Source organism: Pristiophorus japonicus, chromosome 3 (assembly GCF_044704955.1).
Source record: "Pristiophorus japonicus isolate sPriJap1 chromosome 3, sPriJap1.hap1, whole genome shotgun sequence".
Lineage (NCBI taxonomy): Eukaryota > Metazoa > Chordata > Chondrichthyes > Pristiophoridae > Pristiophorus > Pristiophorus japonicus.
In genome coordinates, this window is record NC_091979.1 from 67,490,048 (window position 1) to 67,510,204 (window position 20,157).

Genomic DNA, 20,157 nt, shown 5'->3' on the forward strand with positions numbered 1-20,157 from the left:
CCCATTCGCAACCTTTGCGTAGGAGCACGTGTAGCGGCTCTAGCAGCGTGCTCAATTTGGGAAGAAAGTTACCAAAAAGGTTCAGGAGCCCCAGGAATGAACGCAGCTCCGTCGTGTTACGGGGTCTGGGTGCTCTCTGGATCATTTCCGTCTTGGACGCAGTAGGGCTGATCCCGTCTGCTGTTACCCTCATCCCCAGGAATTCTACCTCTGGAGCTAGGAAGATGCACTTCGCCTTTTTCAGTCGCAGCCCTACCCGGTCCAGTCTGCGTAGCACCTCCTCCAGGTTGTGGAGGTGTTCTTCAGTATCACAACCCGTGATGAGGATGTCGTCCTGAAAAACCATCGTCTTTGGAATCGACTTGAAGAAGCTTTCCATATTTCGTTGGAAGATCGCGGCGGCCGAGCGAATCCCGAACGGACATCTGTTGTACTCAAACAACCCCTTGTGTGTCGTAATGGTGGTCAGCTTCTTCGACTCACTCGCCAGCTCCTGGGTCATGTAAGCTGAGGTCAGGTCCAATTTTGAAAAAAGTTTGCCACCGGATAGCGTCGCAAAGAGGTCCTCCACTCTCGGTAGCGGGTACTGGTCTTGGAGTGACACCCGATTGATGGTGGCCTTGTAATCACCACATATCCTGACCGACCCATTCGCCTTTAACACCGGCACAATCGGGCTCGCCCAGTCACTGAATTCAACTGGCGAGATGATGCCTTCCCTCAGCAGGCAGTCCAATTCGCCTTCTATCTTTTCCCGCATCACGTACGGCACCGCTCTGGCCTTGTGGTGTACTGGCCTGGCGTCCGGGTTTATGTGAATCACTACCTTGGCCCCCATGAAAGTGCCAATGCCGGGTTGAAATAATGAGTCAAATTTGTCCAGGATCTGTGAGCATGATACTCGCTCCACAGAGGAAATTGCATTGACATCGCTCCATTTCCAGTTCATGACAGCAAGCCAACTCCTCCCCAGTAGTGCGGGACCGTCCCCCGGGACAACCCAGAGTGGCAACCTGTTCTCCGAATCTTTGTGGGTCACGACTACCTTGACGCTGCCTAGCACCGGAATGATCTCCTTTGTGTATGTCCGTAGCTGTGCATCAATCGGTGATAATTTTGGCCTCCTGGCCTTGGACGGCCATAACTTTTCGAACTGTTTGATACCCATCAGGGACTGGCCGGCCCCCGCTGGCCCCCTCCATTGATACTGGGATGCCATTGAGAAGCACTTTCATCATTATCGGTGGCGTCCTGGTGTAGGAACTGTATACGTGCTCCACATGAACTCGCTGAACTTCAGCTTCCAGCGATTTCCCCCAGCGTTCATTTCTGCAATTTCTGCAGGTATTTTGCTCATCTCTGTAAACTCTAGCTGAGTGTGTGCGTCCACGCCTCCAGCATGAGCTGCTGTTTGAAACAAAAGGTCCCTTGCCAGTCGATCGTCCCTGACTGCCCCTGTTATTGCCCTTGAGTGCGGCATTAACAGGTGTTGATGGCCCCATTACTGGCCGCATTGTCCCTTGCAATGGCGTGAATCGCCGTTCAGCTTGCCATTGTCTCTGTCGAACTCCCCCTCTGGGTTCGACTACATGTTGGGGCATGCCCGATTGCCCTTGTCTGCCTGGAGAACTGTGTGCTGCTTTAACAATGTTGAATGTCTGTCCCAACCATTCCTTAACACAGTACCTCTCGTCTGTTCTGCTCATGGCCATGCTCGCATGGTTTAAATCCCAGTTTCTCGTCGCCATTGATACCTCCTTACTATACAGTATAAATGCACACGAGGCCCATGCTTTAGATAACGTCAGTCTGTGACCTGTCCTTTATTCCTTCGCACTCAAGTGATGGAAGTGGGTGGAGTTCCCCTTTTGTACCTGAAGGTCCAGGTTAGGAGTGTCTCCCAGAAGTTCACCACCTAGTGGTCAGTGTTCTCACGGTGTACAACTTAGGTCAGATTACACATGGGTTACAATGCTGGTTGAATACATGACAGCGGTAAAAAAGGGTTTTCAGATCACCGGCTTCTCGCCCATTCTCAAAGCACCTAGTCTCCATTTTTGAAAATGGGCATTACCGCGAGCGACATGAAATGGGTGGTACCGTTAAATCTCGCTGACCTTCTGCCTTAAAGTGTCGCCGTCCTTAGCAACGGCATGGCAAGGCTCAATTCTCGCGATTCAGGAGGTCAAGGGTCATCATAACATGCGCAGAAGAGGAGACAGAGAGAGAGGGAGCTAAGAGGGACTGAAGACGTGTGTGGCTGTGGTGCGTGCTTGTTTGGCTGTTGTGGGAGGCACGAGGGAGATTCACCAGCAGCACTAAGCACCAAGAACATAGTTGGCACCGAGTTTTTGTCCAACAAATAAGATATAACATGGAAGGGATGGTGGAGGTCCTGGAGCTGGTAGCCAGGAACACTGGTGGCAGAGGGCTCCCAGTGGTCCCGGAACGTGGCACTGCACCCCAAGGTGCCGCACCCCCATTGCCAACCACATGAGAGCCAGCAACAACATCTTGCTTCTGGCTCGGAGCACGTTCCCACCTCAGGACCATCCTCTCCTGTATCCATCCCAGCAGCGGTTCGGCCTTCATTACCTCCCACCCGCCCCCCCCAATGAAGCATCGCCTGAGGAGCTCCTCAACCAAACCTTGTTGCGCATTGGCTCAGATAGCTGCACCGTTACACATTGGTGATTCCTTAACATCAAAGAGTCTAATGACACTTAACTTCAACAACTTAAACTTTAACTGTCACCAAGGTGATGCCCAACATTGATGTATGACCTGCACACTCAGCAATGTGGTCAGCCTTGTAAATAACACCAACGTTCTTTCAGCCAAAGCAATCATTGATGAGCTCCTGATGTAAGGCTCTTGTAGCTATCATGCCATCACGGCCCATCATGGTCCAGGCATCTAAAGCGCTGCTTCAGCATTCCAATGGTTTTCTCCATGGTATTGCAAGTTGCTCTGTGGCTCTCGTTGTATTGCCTCTAGGCTTCTGTGTGGGTGTCTACAGGGGGGCAGGGGCATGCCTTCAGCATCAGCCTGATTATCTGGGCCGGTGTCAGCGTCCACCTCCTCATCCTCCTCTTCCTCTCTCTGGTGAGGTAGACTGTCAGACTCATCAGGCAATTCTTGTCCCCTCCTGATAGCCAAGTTGTGCAGCATGGAGCACACCACCACGAATTGAGCTACCTGCTCAGGGTGGTATCGGAGGTCGCCTCCTGAGTGGTCCAGGCATCTAAAGCGCTGCTTCAACATTCCAATGGTTTTCTCCATGATATTGCAAGTTGCTCTGTGGCTCTCATTGTATTGCCTCTAGGCTTCTGTGTGGGTGTCATGCAGGGGGGTCATCAGCCATGTGGCGAGGCCATATCCTTTGTCACCAAGCATGCAGCATTGATCTTGTGGATGATTGTTAAACAAGTTAGATACAGTGCTCTGATGCAGGATGTGAGCATCATGGATGCTGCCCGGAAATTGTGCATTCACTGCCAGTATAATTTGCTGGTGGTCAACAACCAGTTGGACATTCAGGGAGTGGAATCCTTTGCAGTTTCTGAAAACCTCAGCATCCTGAAAAGGTGCCCGCTTCGCGATGTGCGTACAGTCTATTGCTCCCTGCACCTTGGGGAAGTTTGCAATTCTGGAGAATCCCAGAGCCCTCTCACTCTGTGCCTCCCTGGTCATAGAGAAGCTGATCAAGTCCTTCCTGCATGCGTACAGGGCTTCAGTGACCTGTCTAATGCAGCAATGTGTGGCATGCTGAGAAAGTCCGCAAATGTCACCAGCTGTGGCCTGAAAAGAACCCGAGTCGTAGAACGACAGTGCCGCGGTGACTTTGACCTCAACGGAAAGTGCAGTACTGATGATGCTGGCAGGCTGCAGATCTGCCCTTGTCAGCTGGCATACCTCAGTGACAATCTTTTTGTGGAAGCGCAGTCTTCTCCCTGTACTTGCGGGGGGTGTAACGTCTGGTCCTCCTCATCAGTTTGGCACGTCTTAAATTGGGCACATAATGCTGTGGAATATACCTTCGGCGATCTCGAGTCTTCTGCATGTAATTGGTTACCAAGAGAGGGTGAGAAAGGACAGCCCCATTGCAGTAGCTCTCTGTTTTCCACCGATTGGTCACAAACAATGAATGTCCTGATGAAGATACCTATTCAATTCCAATCGGTCACAGTATGGTCAAGATGTTTGTAGAGATGTTCACATCAACTCCAACAACCTCCAGAGTACATCCGAACTCCCCCGAGGTTGAAGCACAGCAGCCTTTTAAAGAATGCGACATGTGATGTAGAACATGGCGTCCATAGCGCTGTGATTAGTTCTGGTTAGTTCCACTTTTTCTGGGCAGTTTTTTGGGCGAGCGATATTGTGGGCGATATGTGTGTGAGATGGTGAAAGTGACGCTGGGCGATCTCATGGTCGCTAGTTTCGGTAAATATGCTCTTTACAGCAAAAAAAAATGGGCAGGCAATATTATTGAATCTCGGCATTAAATCCATGTGGAAATTAACACTGGGCAATATTATGGGCGTTGATTTCGCCCATTCTGATGATTCCGCCCCCAAAAAATGGGGCGGGTGATATTATTTTTTCCCATCGTTAGGCACATGGAGAAAGTAACACTCGGCGATAAGTTTCTGAGAAATGCCCATCAGTTTCCATTTTGTGGCTAAATGGGCGATATCTAGGCATTATACGTCATCTCAGCAGTAAAATGGACATTAAGTGGGCGTTAAGCATGCAAAAAAAGTGGAGGTTCTAGCCCATGGTGTTTTTATGAATGAATGCAGATTCAGCATAAGCAATGGGAAATAATGGGGACAGCTGTGATGCCCTCCCACTTCATTCTGGTAAGAGCTTCTTGCATCAATTAGAAAGGGGTACTGAGGTGAATGATCAGCCATGATCTTATTGAATGGTGGTGCAGGCTCGAAGGGCCGAATGGCCTACTCCTGCATCTATTTTCTATGTTTCTATGTAACAGCCACCAGAAATGCATATCAGGGTTAGCGATTTATCATATTTAATCGCTGCTCATACTTGTGCCCAGAGTTGCTGTTGAGTTGCTTAGTAAAGCAATGTTGCAGTATTTACTGATAAATCTCTGACCCTGATATGCATTTCTGGTGGCTGTTCTAATATTCTTTGGTGATAATATTTGTTAAGACATTTAATATTCAGACTGCTTGTGTCCTCATGATGGATGGATGTTATTTGGTGGCATGTAACTACTTTGAGAATGGAGAAGGGGCAGATCTTGTGTGTGATAATGAGTATTATTGTAGATTTAGTCTCCCTCATTATTTGTGAAGGACACATAAAGGACAAATAATGTTAAGATATTCAGTATTTTATAGAAGGCATAATACCAAGAAAATATTTAAGGACATAAACAAATTGTGTATTTATTGTTATCTAATTGACTTCAGATTGAAGGAGCTTGGAGGACTGATGGGAAAGGACTTAGTATATGGGACACGTTTTCTCATACTCCCTTGAAAGTAGGCAATGATGATACTGGAGATATAGCATGTGACAGCTATCATAAGATTGATGAAGATTTGGCTAGTCTGAAAAAACTGCAAGTCAACCATTATCGCTTTTCCCTATCATGGTCTCGCATTCTCCCAGATGGAACCACGCGACTTGTAAATGAAGTTGGATTAAATTACTATATAAAGCTTATTGATGCTCTTCTGGCGGCTAACATTAAACCCCAGGTAAGTACCACTAATTAACGTAATTATATTTGTTGGTAAGTAATGCATAAAGGATCAATCGAGCTAAACATCAAGTGCAGACACTTACACGCAGAGCATTAATAAGTACACATTATTATTACATAAGACTATAAAAACATAAGAAATAAGAGCAGGAGCAGGCCATACGGCTCATAGAGCCTGCTCCGCAATTTGATACGATCATGGCTGATCTGATCATGGACTCGGGTCCACTTTCCTGCCTGCTCCCCATAACCCCTTATTCCCTTATCGGTTAAGAAACTGTCTATCGCTGGCTTAAATGTATTCAATGTCCCAGCTTCCACAGCTCTCTGAGGCAGCGAACTCCACAAATCCACAACCCTCTGAGAAAATAAATTTCTCCTCATCTCAGTTTTAAATGGGTGGTCCCTTATTCTAAGATCGTGCCCTGTAGTTCTAGTCTCCCCCATCAGTGGAAACATCCTCTCTGCATCCACCTTGTCAAGCCCCCTCATAATCTTATATGTTTCGATAAGATCACCTCTCATTCTTCTGAATTCCACTGAGTAGAGGCCCAACCTACTCAACCTTTCCTCATAAGTCAACCCCCTCATCTCCAGAATCAACCTGTGAACCTTCTCTGAACTGCCTCCAAAGCAAGTATATCCTTTCGTAAATATGGAAACCAAAACTGCACGCAGTATTCCAGGTGTGGCCTCACCAATACCATGTATAACTGTAGCAAGACTTCCCTGCTTTTGTACTCCATCCCCTTTGCAATAAAGGCCAAGACACTTTCAATTTGGTATTTTTATCTTAACCTCCCTTGGCTTGAAATGTGTATTAAAGGAGATCGCTACTCAGTTGAAAAAAGATAAATATGAGCTTTCTTAAGGATTCAACTTTTTCAGGCAATCAGTAATTGAACCATTCAGAACAGGAAGGCACCAGGTTCTGAATCAGCTAATCTTAGCTAGAGCAATGCTGGTCTCAGCACCCCTGGTTTAGGGAGGGGAGAGTCAAACATGGTTCCTGTTTCTGATCAGTACCCCTGCTGGAGAGTGCCTGTGTGGGATAACATGTGAGCACAGCAGCAGGATCAGTTGTCACGGACCCCATGCAGGAATAGCCTTCCAACAGTCACCATTTAGGTTCACGCTTGAAGAATGGCCACCTGGACAAAATTCTGGTTTGGGCCAGGGGAGGAGATTGGTGCTTCTGGAACCAGAGCCCAGCAAAATGTCAAACCCCTTCAGGAAAGTAGATGAGGAGGGAAGAAAATTGGCAGAAAGGAGAGGGACATCAAAGCTAATTCTAAGGTAAACACATTTTTGCCACTACATAACTAGAATAGAATTTAGCCTGTGATTACTGAAATGGTGTTAAATTTAGCAAGTAACAATGCATCATTGCATTTTTCCCTCTTGTTTAAGTTGAATGGTGCATTTAAGTAAAACAACAGGTTATTCATTTCTAATAAATAAAGTAACCCAGTCATGACTAATATGATGATATGAGAGCATTTGTCAAAGAACATCTATTTTTAACTAACTTTAAAGGATTGGTGTTTGCTGAATACATCTATGGACATGACCTGGTTTCAGCTGTAAGATTATACAATCCTTTTGGTTATTAACAATTGTTGATTTTAACAACTTACTTGATTACTTGATTAGAGGTGATATTTTATTTGGCATTTGCTGATTTTGAATATTTGTGACTATAATTTGCTTTTGTATCTTGCTGTCATTTTTTGGCCATTAAGATTGAGTATAAAATGTAATTAAAAAAATATATGGTCACTTTATCTGGAAAAAGTGAAGGACAATGAGGAGCAATCTAGTTTTATTATGTGTGGGTTATTTACAGGTTACCCTTTATCACTGGGATCTGCCTCAAACACTGCAAGATGTCGGTGGCTGGGAAAATAGTAGCACCATTGACCGATTTGTGGAATATGCTAATTTCTGCTTTCAAAGATTAGGTGACAGAGTGAAGTTCTGGCTAACCTTGAACGAGCCTTACAATACAGCACTTCTTGGTTATGGCTATGGCACAGCTGCACCAGGTATTGGATATATATGGGTATTCTTTTTCAGTCACATTTATGTATATCATCTATGTGAAAATGCTTAGGGGTAAAATATTGCTTAAACTGTATTTAACACTTTCCAGAGACTGTATTGTGAAAAATATTTTTTTCAAAACATGAAATATTTTGTCTGAATTTTCGTTACATCTCCACTTTTCCTCCATGTGACTTCAGTAGCATGTAGCACCTTAAGCGAACGGTGTGTGGAAATCAAACAATCTCATTGGACCAATTAGACTTTCATATCCGAGCCAGTGATCAAAACCAAAAATTCAAGTATCTGATTGGCTATCTCACATATAGATTGTGGATTCTGTACTAGAAATTAGGATATTATAGAGTTTAGAAACTTTAAGCTGTATATGACAGTTCAGCCAGTCACTATTATGGACTTGTTTATAGTATATAGCTGTGACAATTGGATTTCAATAAAAGGACGTCATAGGTCTCAAAACTATGGCCATTAGATTCACAGGTCAGTTCAAACCTCCATATCACCCAATCAAACATTTTACTATTTCTCTAAATTTGCCAGAGAGCACAGATGCCTGCAAGACACGCTGCAGCCAATGGAATATCCATTAGTTCTTTTGTGTTGATCACAACCATGCCTGACACAGTAGTAAGGCTGAATCTCATAATGCAATTTTAGACAACTAAAGAATCACTGAGTATAATATTAATAGTGCCTAGTGACATCATGGGGCTATTTTAAACCAACTCGCTTGGCAGGAGACCCACGGGATCAGTGGAACGCTGGTTTTACACTCCGCCCAATATTACACTCCACTGACTTCAGCACAGAGTAAAATTGGACAGGGTGCAAAACCGACATCTTGTCATTTTCCTGTTGGGTGAGCTGGGTAAAATTGCGCTCAACATCTCCAATGAGAATACTTTGATGAAACAGTGTATTTAATTTTTTGTTAGTTATGTAACCAACAGCCTTAATTACAATAATATATTCATAAAACATCAAAAGAACTCTTTCATGAAACTGCTATTGAAGCATCACTATGATTTTGACTTTAGCATATTCTTGTGTTTTATTCTGAAGAGTATTATACCTTTAATTTATTTACTAACCCACTGTATCTTGTGTTTGAAGGTATTGGCATGAGATTAGGCACGGCTCCTTATATTGTTGGTCACAATCTAATCAAAGCTCATGCTGAAGTTTGGCACTTGTACAACGAAACTTACAGATCGCAACAGAGAGGCCTGATCTCCATTACTATTAATTCTGACTGGGTTGAGCCAAGGAACCCATACAAACAGGAAGATGTTGACGCTGCAAATAGGCATTTGATGGTAAGAATCAGTCCACTGTTAGTTTACGTCTTATTTCGTTAAATAAGCTGGACTGCCGTTAAGAAAGGGAGAAATAAACGACCCACGTTCTTGCTCCTGATCGTTGTTGAGTGACTCGGATTGGAGGGTGCGTGTGAACAAAGCCGGATTTTGTGATCAGCCACCATCCATTACACTTGCACTTGCCCATAGACTTTTTAAGGACTTTTGCACTGGAAGTTCCTGTCAGCCAACTATCCAAAAACTGCAGCCCTCCACAGAGCATCTGGAACCTGTGTGAACAGGGCAATCAACTGTGTATCTCTTCAACGCTGATTAGTTAATAAGCAGCACATAGACTGAACCAGGTAGTGTCAGTTAGAATATTGAATTCAATGTCAAATCGGATACAGAAATCTTCAACAATAATTAAAATTTTGACGAAATGAGACTCTGCAATTTTCAGTGCCAGAAAGGTTGTTTGGCAGTAGTTAAGACTTACCATGCCGTGAAAAATTTACATACACTGGAATGAACAAGCCCAAACTTTTTCTGAGGAGTTTAGTTTATATATATCAGTTAAGTACAGCAACCTTAGGCCATTCCATGTATTTCAATGGCGACTCCCTTGACAAAATACTATGCTCCCACAGCTTTTGGAGGAGCAGGGCATCTCAGACAGCAACATTAGATTTACACATTTAACTGCACATGTTCAGTCGCTGGAAGTTGCTGCCCGATTTACACGTCAATAACATTGATTGCTGTTAGCCTCACCATTACTTCTACCACAAAATCTAGGCCAAGGATGGGAGTGGGCTTATCTATGGTTGTCCAACAGTCAGGTAGTCAGTTTTACAAATAAAATGATTTTCAGCAAGCAACTGATAATTTAAATATAGGTCCATTTTGTTTCGCTGCAATGTTCCGATAGAAACATAGAAACATAGAAAATAGGTGCAGGAGTAGGCCATTGGCCCTTCGAGCCTGCACCACCATTCAATGAGTTCATGGCTGAACATGCAACCTCAGCACCCCATTCCTGCTTTCTCGCCATACCCCTTATCCCCTAGGACTACATCTAACTCCTTTTTGAATATATTTAGTGAATTGGCCTTAACAACTTTCTGTGGTAGAGAATTCCACAGATTCACCACTCTCTGGGTGAAGAAGTTTCTCCTCATCTCGGTCCTAAATGGCTTCCCCCTTATCCTTAGACTGTGTCCCCTGGTTCTGGACTTCCCCAACATTGGGAACATTCTTCCTGCATCTAACCTGTCTAAACCTGTCAGAATTTTAAACGTTTCTATGAGATCCCCTCTCATTCTTCTGAACTCCAGTGAATACAAGCCCAGTTGATCCAGTCTTTCTTGATATGTCAGTCCCGCCATCCCGGGAATCAGTCTGGTGAACCTTCGCTGCACTCCCTCAATAGCAAGAATGTCCTTCCTCAAGTTAGGAGACCAAAACTGTACACAATACTCCAGGTGTATCTAAGGATAAGGGGGAAGCCATTTAGGACTGAGATGAGGAGGAATTTCTTCACCCAGAGAGTGGTGAACCTGTGGAATTCTCTACCACAGAAAGTTGTTGAGGCCAATTCACTAAATATATTCAAAAAGGAGTTAGATGAAGTCCTTACTACTAGGGGAATCAAGGGGTATGGTGAGAAAGCAGGAATGGGGTACTGAAGTTGCATGTTCAGCCATGAACTCATTGAATGGCGGTGCAGGCTAGAAGGGCCGAATGGCCTACTCCTGCACCTATTTTCTATGTTTCTATGTGTGGCTTCAACAAGGCCCTGTACAACTGTAGCAACACCTCCCTGTCTCTGTACTCAAATCCCCTTGCTATGAAGGCCAACATGCCATTTGCTTTCTTAACCGCCTGCTGTACCTGCATGCCAACCCTCAATGACTGATGTACCATGACACCCAGGTCTCGTTGTACCTCCCCTTTTCCTAATCTGTCACCATTCAGATAATAGTCTGTCTCTCTGTTTTTACCACCAAAGTGGATAACCTCACATTTATCCACATTATACTTCATCTGCCATGCATTTGCCCGCTCACCTAACCTATCCAAGTCACTCTGCAGCCTCATAGCATCCTCCTCGCAGCTCACACTGCCACCCAACTTAGAGTCATCCGCAAATTTGGAGATACTACATTTAATCCCCTCGTCTAAATCATTAATGTACAATGTAAACAGCTGGGGCCCCAGCACAGAACCGTGCGGTACCCCACTAGTCACTGCCTGCCATTCTGAAAAGTACCCATTTACTCCTACTCTTTGCTTCCTGTCTGACAACCAGTTCTCAATCCATGTCAGTACACTACCCCCAATCCCATGTGCTTTAACTTTGCACATTAATCTCTTGTGTGGGACCTTGTCGAAAGCCTTCTGAAAGTCCAAATATACCACATCAATTGGTTCTCCCTTGTCCACTCTACTGGAAACATTCTCAAAAAATTCCAGAAGATTTGTCAAGCATGATTTCCCTTTCACAAATCCATGCTGACTTGGACCTATCATGTCACCTCTTTCCAAATGCGCTGCTATGACATCCTTAATAATTGATTCCATCATCTTACCTACTACCGATGTCAGGCTATAATTCCCTGTTTTCTCTCTCCCTCCTTTTTTAAAAAGTGGGGTTACATTGGCTACCCTCCACTCGATAGGAACTGATCCAGAATCTATGGAATGTTGGAAAATGACTGTCAATGCATCCGCTATTTCCAAGGCCACCTCCTTAAGTATTCTGGGATGCAGTCCATCAGGCCCTGGGAATTTATCGGCCTTCAATCCCATCAATTTCCCCAACACAATTTCCCGACTAATAAGGATTTCCCTCAGTTCCTCCTTCTTACTAGACCTTCTGACCCCTTTTATATCCGGAAGGTTGTTTGTGTCCTCCTTAGTTGGTCAACTTATCAGATGATGTGCCTCTTCTATCTTGAGGATCAGTATGGTCCTTTTGACGATGGGAAAGATGTTTTCCAAAAGCACAACCATGTATATGAGCAAGAGAAAGCCTGCCTGTATTTAAAGTGGTCTACTGCAAGTCACTGTCTGGGGTCACATCGTGTGGGTGAGCTGTTGGGTGGCCAGGAAGAACAAAAGTGACATAATCCTGGCAGACATCTCCACAATCTGTGCCAGCTCCTACCATTCTCCTGCTGCTGGGCACTCTCTTAGCATGGCTAGCTAAAGGGCTGTGTGAAAACAGACTGCTGGGCAGCAATGAGTTTGTTATGTCCTGTATTATGGCTATCTTAATCTGATTCCTCAAAACAATGAATTCAGCCAGACAACTGTAGATTAGAGCCCAAGAGCCCCTGTCATAACATTCATGAGAGCAATTATTCCTGAGCTTAGGAGCTCAGCCAATTGGGACAAAGTTACAGCTGGAGTTCAAAAGAAACCCCACCAAAATTACTGGTGTCTCTCCCCATAGAGGCACATTACAATTAACAAAGTGTCTGAGGTATTACTGGAGTTCAACAGATTAAAACCATACTGCTTGCCAACACAAGAGAACTAGTAAGGTTCCAGCCAAGACCATCTTACTTATTAGGGCATTGACTTGCAGTGTTATTCGAAGCTGAATGTGAAAAATCCCAACTCCAGGTCCACCCTTTCAGATATTGTCAATTAGCCAGTTTGGCAGTTCCCTCAGGAGGAGAGTCAAGATTTGGTCATTAGACAATTGACAAATGCAGGTTTAAGCTCTCATTGCCTGGATACCAGGAAGTCTTCACGCCGCAATCGTAAGATGTGTGAATGCATTTCTACCATCCTATTAACCACAGTATGGACACATACCATCGTACCCAATCAGCTATAAATTGCATCGAATGATGATACTGAGCTTCAGCAGCAAATACCTGCCATCTGAAACCCAGTCATGGTTGGCACTGAACCCTGGATTAATGAGTGCGTGACATTATAACCAACTTCTATGAAATGCTTTCCAGCAGCTGTCAACCACAAAATGAACATCTGCCTTGATGCTTACGCATCACCAACTGCTTAATCCAGGTCCTTGGGTGATTGGCTTTGACAAAGAGACATGCCTGCTGTGAAGCTGGCTCCCACTCCTCATTGCTGAATGACCGTAGGCTGTAGCCATCCTTTCCTGAAACTGTTTCTTTTTTTCAATCATAGCATAGAGGGAACGGTAGCATAGTGGTTATGTTACTGGACTAGTAATCCAGAGGCCTGTACTAATAATCCAGTGACGTGATTTAAAATCCCACCATGGCAGCTCCTATTTCCAGATTAAATAAATCTGGAATAAAAAGCTAGTATCAGTAATGGTGGCCATGAAGCTATTGGATTGTCGTAAAACCCATCTGGATCACTAATGTACTTTAAGGAAGAAAATCTGCTGTCCTTACCTGGTCTGGCCTGTATGTGACTTCAACAATGTGGTTGGCTTTTAACTGCCCACTGAAATTGCCTAGCAAGCCACTCAGTTGTGACAATATGAAAAACAATAATAAGAATAAAATCAGACAGACCACCCAGCATTGACCTCGGCACTGGCTTCGGACACAACAACGGCACGCCCAACGCAGTCGATCCTGCAAACTCCTCCTCACTAACATCTGGGGACTTGTGCCAAAATTGGGAGAGCTGTCCTACAAACTAGCCAACCAACAGCCTGACATAGTCATACTCACAGAATCATACCTTTCAGCCGACATCTTCAGCCAGAAGTGCCGAGTGGATGATCCATATCGGCCTGCCCCTGAAGTCCCCACCATCACAGAAGCCAGTCTTCAGCCAATTCGATTCACTCCACGTGATATCAAGAAATGGCTGAGCACACTGGACACAGCAAAGGTTATGGGCCCCAACAACATCCTGTCTGTCATGCTGAAGACTTGTGCTCCAGAACTAGCTGTGCCTCTAGCCAAGCTGTTCCAGTACAGCTACAACACTGGCATCTACCCGACACAATGGAAAACTGCCCAAGTATGACCTGTCCACAAAAGCCAGAACAAATCCAATGGGGCCAAGCAGCGAGACGACCCTGGGAGGAGCCTCAGCTAGGAGTATAAAGGAGTGGGAGAGCGAAGGGGAAAAAAACCACAAGGAGTGACATCACAGGATAGCTGGTAACTGATTGGTTGGTAAAGGTCACATTGTTTTTCATTGCTTTTCAGATTCGGGGCCGGTGAGTATCACTTTTTTTTTGTCTGTTATCTTTTAGTCTTTAAGTAAGAGCAGAGGGGTATACTAAAACCTTTAGTTAATTAATCTAATAACTAGAGGCATGGCAGAGCAGCTCAGACCCATGGAGTGCACCTCCTTTGCCATGTGGGAAGTCCTGGATGCTTCGTGTAGCTTGCACGGCTGCATGTGCAGGAAATGTCACCAGCTATAGCAGGTCGAGCTCCAGGTTTCGGTGTTACTACGGTGTATCCGCGAGGCTGAGATCTTCATGGATAGCACATTTCTGGAGGTGGCCACCCCGCAGCTTAAAAATATGCAGGCAGAGTGGGAATGGGTGACCAACAGATAGAAGTGGAGGACCAGACAGGTAGTGCAGGAGTCCCCTGAATGCATCTCACTCTCCAACCTGTATTCTGTTCTGGTGGGGAGTGCAGCCAGAGCCAAGTCAATGGCACCAAGGGTGGCTCAGCTGCACAGGGGGGGAGGAAGAAAAGTGGAAGAGCAATAGTGGTAGGGGATTCGATAGTAAGGGGAGCAGACAGGCGTTTTTGCGGTCGAAGACATGACTCCAGGATGGTATGTTGCTTCTCTGGTGCCAGGGTCAATTGGTACCAATGACATAGGATTACTCCCAGTGCCATGGGCTAGTAAGTACAGAAATAGGAAGTTAGAGAAGATGAATGTGTGGTTGGAGAGATGGTGCAGATGGGAGGGCTTCAGATTCCTGAGGCATTGGGACCATTTCTGGGGGAGGTGGGACCCCTGCACAAGCCGAACGGGTTGTACTACAACAGAGCCGGGACCAGTATCCTCGCTGCGGGGGGGGGGGGATTGCTAGTGCTGTTGGGGAGGGTTTAAACTCGCTTGGCAGTGGGATGGGAACCTGAGAATAGATTCAGAAGGGAGAGAAGCAAAGCTGAAATTGGAAAGTAGAAAAGTAGAAAGTGAATTTGGAAGACAGAGGAAACAAGGGCTGGAAAATAGACAACAAGGGAGTTTGACATCACTGAATGGTATATACTTCAATGCAAGGAGTACAGGGAATAACGCAGATGAGTTGATAGCACAGATAGACACTTGGGAGTATGATACCATAGCTATTACTGAGACATGGCTGAAAGAAAGGCAGTTATGGCAGCTCAACATTCCTGGTTACAGGGTTTTAGATGGGATAGAGAGGGGGGTAAAAAAGGAGGGAGGGGGTCACAGTATTCGTTATTGAAACAATTGCAGCCGTGAGGAGGGTATGTTAGAAGGATCAACAAATGAGGCCATATGATTTGAATTAAAGAACAAAAAAGGGGTGATCACACTGCTGGGAGATAGACCCCAAACAGTCAGAGGGAGATAGAAGAACAAATATGTAGGCAAATTTTTGTGTAAGTGCAAAAACTATAGGGCAGTAATAGTAGGGGATTTCAGCTACCCTAATATTAACTGGGATAAAATTAGTGTGAAAGGTATAGAGGGTGCGGAATTCCTAAAATGCATTCAGGAGAACTTATTCAGACAGTATGCAACAAGCCCAACAAGGGAGGGGGATTTTCTGGACTTAGTTTTAGGAAATGAAGCTGGGCAGGTGGAAGGGGTATCAGTGGAAGAGCATTTTGGTGCTGGTGATCATATTTCAGTTAGATTTAGGGTGGTTATGGAAAAGGACAACGATAGACCAGGAATAAAAGTTCTCAATTGGGGAAAAAACAATTTTGCTAAGCTGAGATGGGATTTAGCCAAAGTGGACTAGAAACATGTACTTGAAGGTAAATCAGAGCAGTGGGAGGCATTCAGTAAGGAGATCCTGAGGGTTCAGAGCAAGTACGTTCCCTTAAAGAAAAAGGGTGCAACTAACAAATCTAGAGCCCCCTGGATGACAAGGGACATACAGGGTAGGACAAAGAAAAAAGGGTTCATGACAGATACCGAGGGCTCAATACTGTAAAAACTCGAGAGGAATATAGAAAGTGCAGGGGTGCAATTAAAAAGGAAATTAGGAAAGCAAAGAGAGAGCATGAAAAATGTTGGCAAGTAAAATCAAGGAAAACCCAAAGGTCTTTTATAAAAACATTAAGAGCAAGAGGATAACTAAAGAAAGAGTAGGTCCTATTAGCAACCATAAAGGTAATCTGTGTGTGGAGGCAGAAGATGTGGGTATGGTTCTTAATGAATATTTGTATGTTTTCACAAAAGAGAGAGGTGATGCAGACAGTGCAGTCAGGGAGGAGGTGTGTGCAATATTAGATGAAATAAACATAGTGAGAGAGGAAATATTAAGGGGCTTCGCAGCTTTGAAAGTGGATAAATCCCCAGGCCCAGATAAAATATATCCCAGGCTGTTGAGAGAAGCAAAAGAGAAAATAACAGAGGCTCTGATCATCATTTTCCAATCTCCTCTGGCTACACGTGTGGTGCCAGAGGACTGGAGGACTGCTAACGTTGTACCTTTGTTTAAAAAGGGAGAAAGGAATAGACCGAGTAATTATAGGCCAGTCACCCTAACCTCGATGGTGGGAAAATTATTGGACACTTTGGGGCCAAAATTGATGAAACACAAGGTCCGCCTGTTTTTCGGCAGTCCCCAGGTGGTTCGGCATTTTTTACCGCCTGGTACCACTGGGACCGAGTGGGCGGGAATTTCATCCTACTTTTCTCAGCGGTAAGTCGAGCAGAGTGCAGCAGGTGGGAGCGAAGTGCAGCCGGCGGTATGCGGTGGAGGCCTTTTGACCCCGGAATCTTCAGCTCCCGAGTTGTGCACACGCGCATGGCTCTCCATCTCCGCCCCCCGAGAGGCACTGACGAGAGGCCAGAGACAGCCGGCCTGAGATCACTGTGTGTGCCGGGGGGTGGGGGGGTACGGAGAGGTCGCTGTGTGTGGGGGAAGAGATCATTGTGGGGGGAGAAACTGGGGGTGGGTGAGAGAGACTGGGGAATGAAAGAGAGAGAGAGAGAGAGAGACTGGGGGCGAGAGAGAGACTGGGGGCGTGAGAGAGACTGGGGGCGTGATATATAGAGAGAGAGAGACTGGGGGCGTGAGAGAGACTGGGGGGGTGGGAAAGACTGGGGGGAATGAGAGAGAGAGTGAGAGAGAGAGAGAGAGAGGGAGACTGGGGGGTTGGAGAGAGAGAGAGAGAGACTGGAGGGGGTGGTGGGAGAGACTGGGGTGTGAGAGAGACTGGGATGTGGGAGAGACTGTGGTGTGGGAGAGACTAATAAAATGTGAATTATAGTTCATTACTAAAGGAGTAAATAAGGCTTTATTAGACCATTTATATTATTGCCTAACACTAGAAAATATTACAATCCATTTAAAAATACATCAAACTGTGGAGAACTATAAAGATCTGTGTAATATCAAACAAACCTGTCAGCTCTGTGTACATACCATCCACTTAAGATCCACTTAAAAACACCTTCTCCAGGACGGTATGCATTTCCAGCAGTATGTCGGCGGTATATCATGAATTTAAAACTTTTGGGCAGTAAGTCGGAGGTCTGCATGGGCGGGCAATGTGCATACTGCCTGGCGGTATGACACTGATGAATTTTATGCCGGGTGATATGTTGGCGGTATGTAGGTTTTTTTTCACCAAAATTTGCATTTTTGGGCAGTAAGCAGGCGGTAGTGGGCGGTATGTCGATGAATTTCGGGCCCTGTGAAGTGTAGAAGAACAAAGGGACCATGGAGTGCAGGTCCACAGATCCCTGAACATAGCAGGCTAGTTAGATAAGGTGGTTAAGAAGGCATATGGAATACTTGCCTTTATTAGCCGAGGCATAGAATACAAGAGAAGGGAGTTTATGCTTGAACTGTATAAAACACTAGTTAGGCCACAGCTAGAGTATTGCGTGTAGTTCTGATCACCACATTACAGGAAAGATGTGTTTGCACTAGAGAGGGTACAGAGGGGATTTACGAGGATGTTGCCTGGACTGGAGAATTTTAGCTATGAGGAAAGACTGCATAGGCTGAGTTTGTTTTCTTTGGAACAGAGGAGGCTGAGGGGAGACCTTATTGCGGTGTATAAAATTATGAGGGACCGAGATAGAGTGGATAGGAATACCTACTTCCATTAGCAGAGGAGTCAACAACAAGGGAGCATAGATTTAAAGTAATTGGTAGGAGATTTAGCGGGGATTTGAGGGGAAAACCCTTCACCCAGAGGGTGGTGGGGGTCTGGAACTCACTGCCTGAAAGAGTGGTAGAGGCAGAAAACCTCACCACATGTTAAAAGTGCTTGGATGTGCACTTGAAGTGTAATAATCTATAGGGCTACGTACCAAGAGCTGGAAGGTAAGATTGGCTGGATAGCTCTTTGTCAGCCAGCATGGACAGGTGGGCAAAAATGACCTCCTTTCATGCTATAACTTTCTATGATTCTATGATCTGCCCTTACATGGATCTTTTGAGCTAGAGTCCATATCCCAGGTAAAATCTAAGATTCAACTATATACTCAGCAACAACAACATACTTACAGCAGAGATAGATGGCAAATGCCATCTTTTATCTCTCCTTAAGTGAAGCATTCTATTAGGCATCCTGTTTACACAGCCAAGGACAGACTAAAATGAACAGAACTAGAGTTTGGCATCTGAGGGCAAACTTGGACTTATACATGTTGGATTTTGAACTAATTATGTGATCAGAAAGAAGCAAAAACACCTATGACAGTCATCATTTATGTTTGCTTTGAATTAATGAGAAACATTTTGGATGTACGAAGTATTTCTTCATTATTTTTTTCCCTGTGCCATTTATTAAAATAGAAGGCATGCTTTATGCTCTTGGGCTTTCAACATGTTGACTATCCCTGTGTTTCCTCCTTTCAGTAGGATAGAATCTTGCTTCACTGTATACTTCTACTAAAGGTCAGGCTGGGCTTGAGAACTTAACAAGAATCTTCTATTGTTTTGCATTACTCTTTTAAGAAACAATAGTTGATAGTAATGAGCTTCTTTTTATTGGATCTGACTTTTCCACCACGATGTTCTCTATGCATGAATGAGCAGGGCTATTGACTTCTTCATTGGCTAAACATTTTGAATGATGGGAGTTACATATTCACTTAGTGATGATTAGAACTTAGCCACTTATTTTTCTGCTCTGAAGTCCTTCATCACATAAGTGATTAAACATTAATGGAATGCATCATTCTGAAGTTTAGTTCATCATTCCAGCAATGTCATTTCATTACAGAGTCAGAGTCAGTACAATGTGAACAAGCTCCCTCTATGGCTCTGGAACCTAGTTTCAAAATTCATAGCTTGAATAGACTGTATCCACCATATCCCAATGTCTCTATCCACTCTGTCCAACCGCTATGTAAATATAAAATAGGATACTTTAAATGTTAATACTACAGATTTTAATTGAGTAGTAGCACTGCCTGGGACATACTTATCTGGTATTTATTTAAACATTATACAGTAAGATTTCCCAGATTTTATTTGTAACGAATGATTTATCCACTAATCGCTTTCAACATGAACTATATAACAGTTTACAATATATAGAGTTTGGAGACTGTTGAGGTGTAATTTAATGTTTTTTGTTCTTTTAGTTTTATGGTGGTTGGTTTGCATATCCAATTTTCAAAAATGGTGACTACAATGAGATAATGAAAGCACGTGTGAGAGAGAAGAGTTTGGCTCAAGGCTTGGCTAAATCTCGGTAGGAAATGAACACCTTTCAATGACTTAAGTATCAGTGGTAATGCACAACTAGATTATATAAAATGATTTTGATTAGTCTATTAGCTTCAAGTAAATTTATATTTTCTCTGATTCACCAGAACATCATTTTACCTTTTTCCATAAATTGGAGCTGTATTTTAAATCAATGTTGCTATTGAAAAATTATTGAAATCCTGTGATAGCTT

General features: G+C 44.3%; 1 protein-coding gene across 1 annotated transcript in view; it reads left to right on the forward strand.

Moving 5' to 3' along the window:
- The window catches only part of LOC139253950 (lactase/phlorizin hydrolase-like), a 118,221-nt gene that overhangs the window by 73,880 nt on the left and 24,184 nt on the right, over positions 1–20,157 (forward strand). The window contains exons 10-13 of the mRNA XM_070873607.1: positions 5,445–5,735; positions 7,587–7,785; positions 8,918–9,120; positions 19,840–19,949. Of these exons, the coding sequence (XP_070729708.1) occupies positions 5,445–5,735; positions 7,587–7,785; positions 8,918–9,120; positions 19,840–19,949 (803 nt within the window). The remainder of the gene's footprint in view (positions 1–5,444; positions 5,736–7,586; positions 7,786–8,917; positions 9,121–19,839; positions 19,950–20,157) is intronic.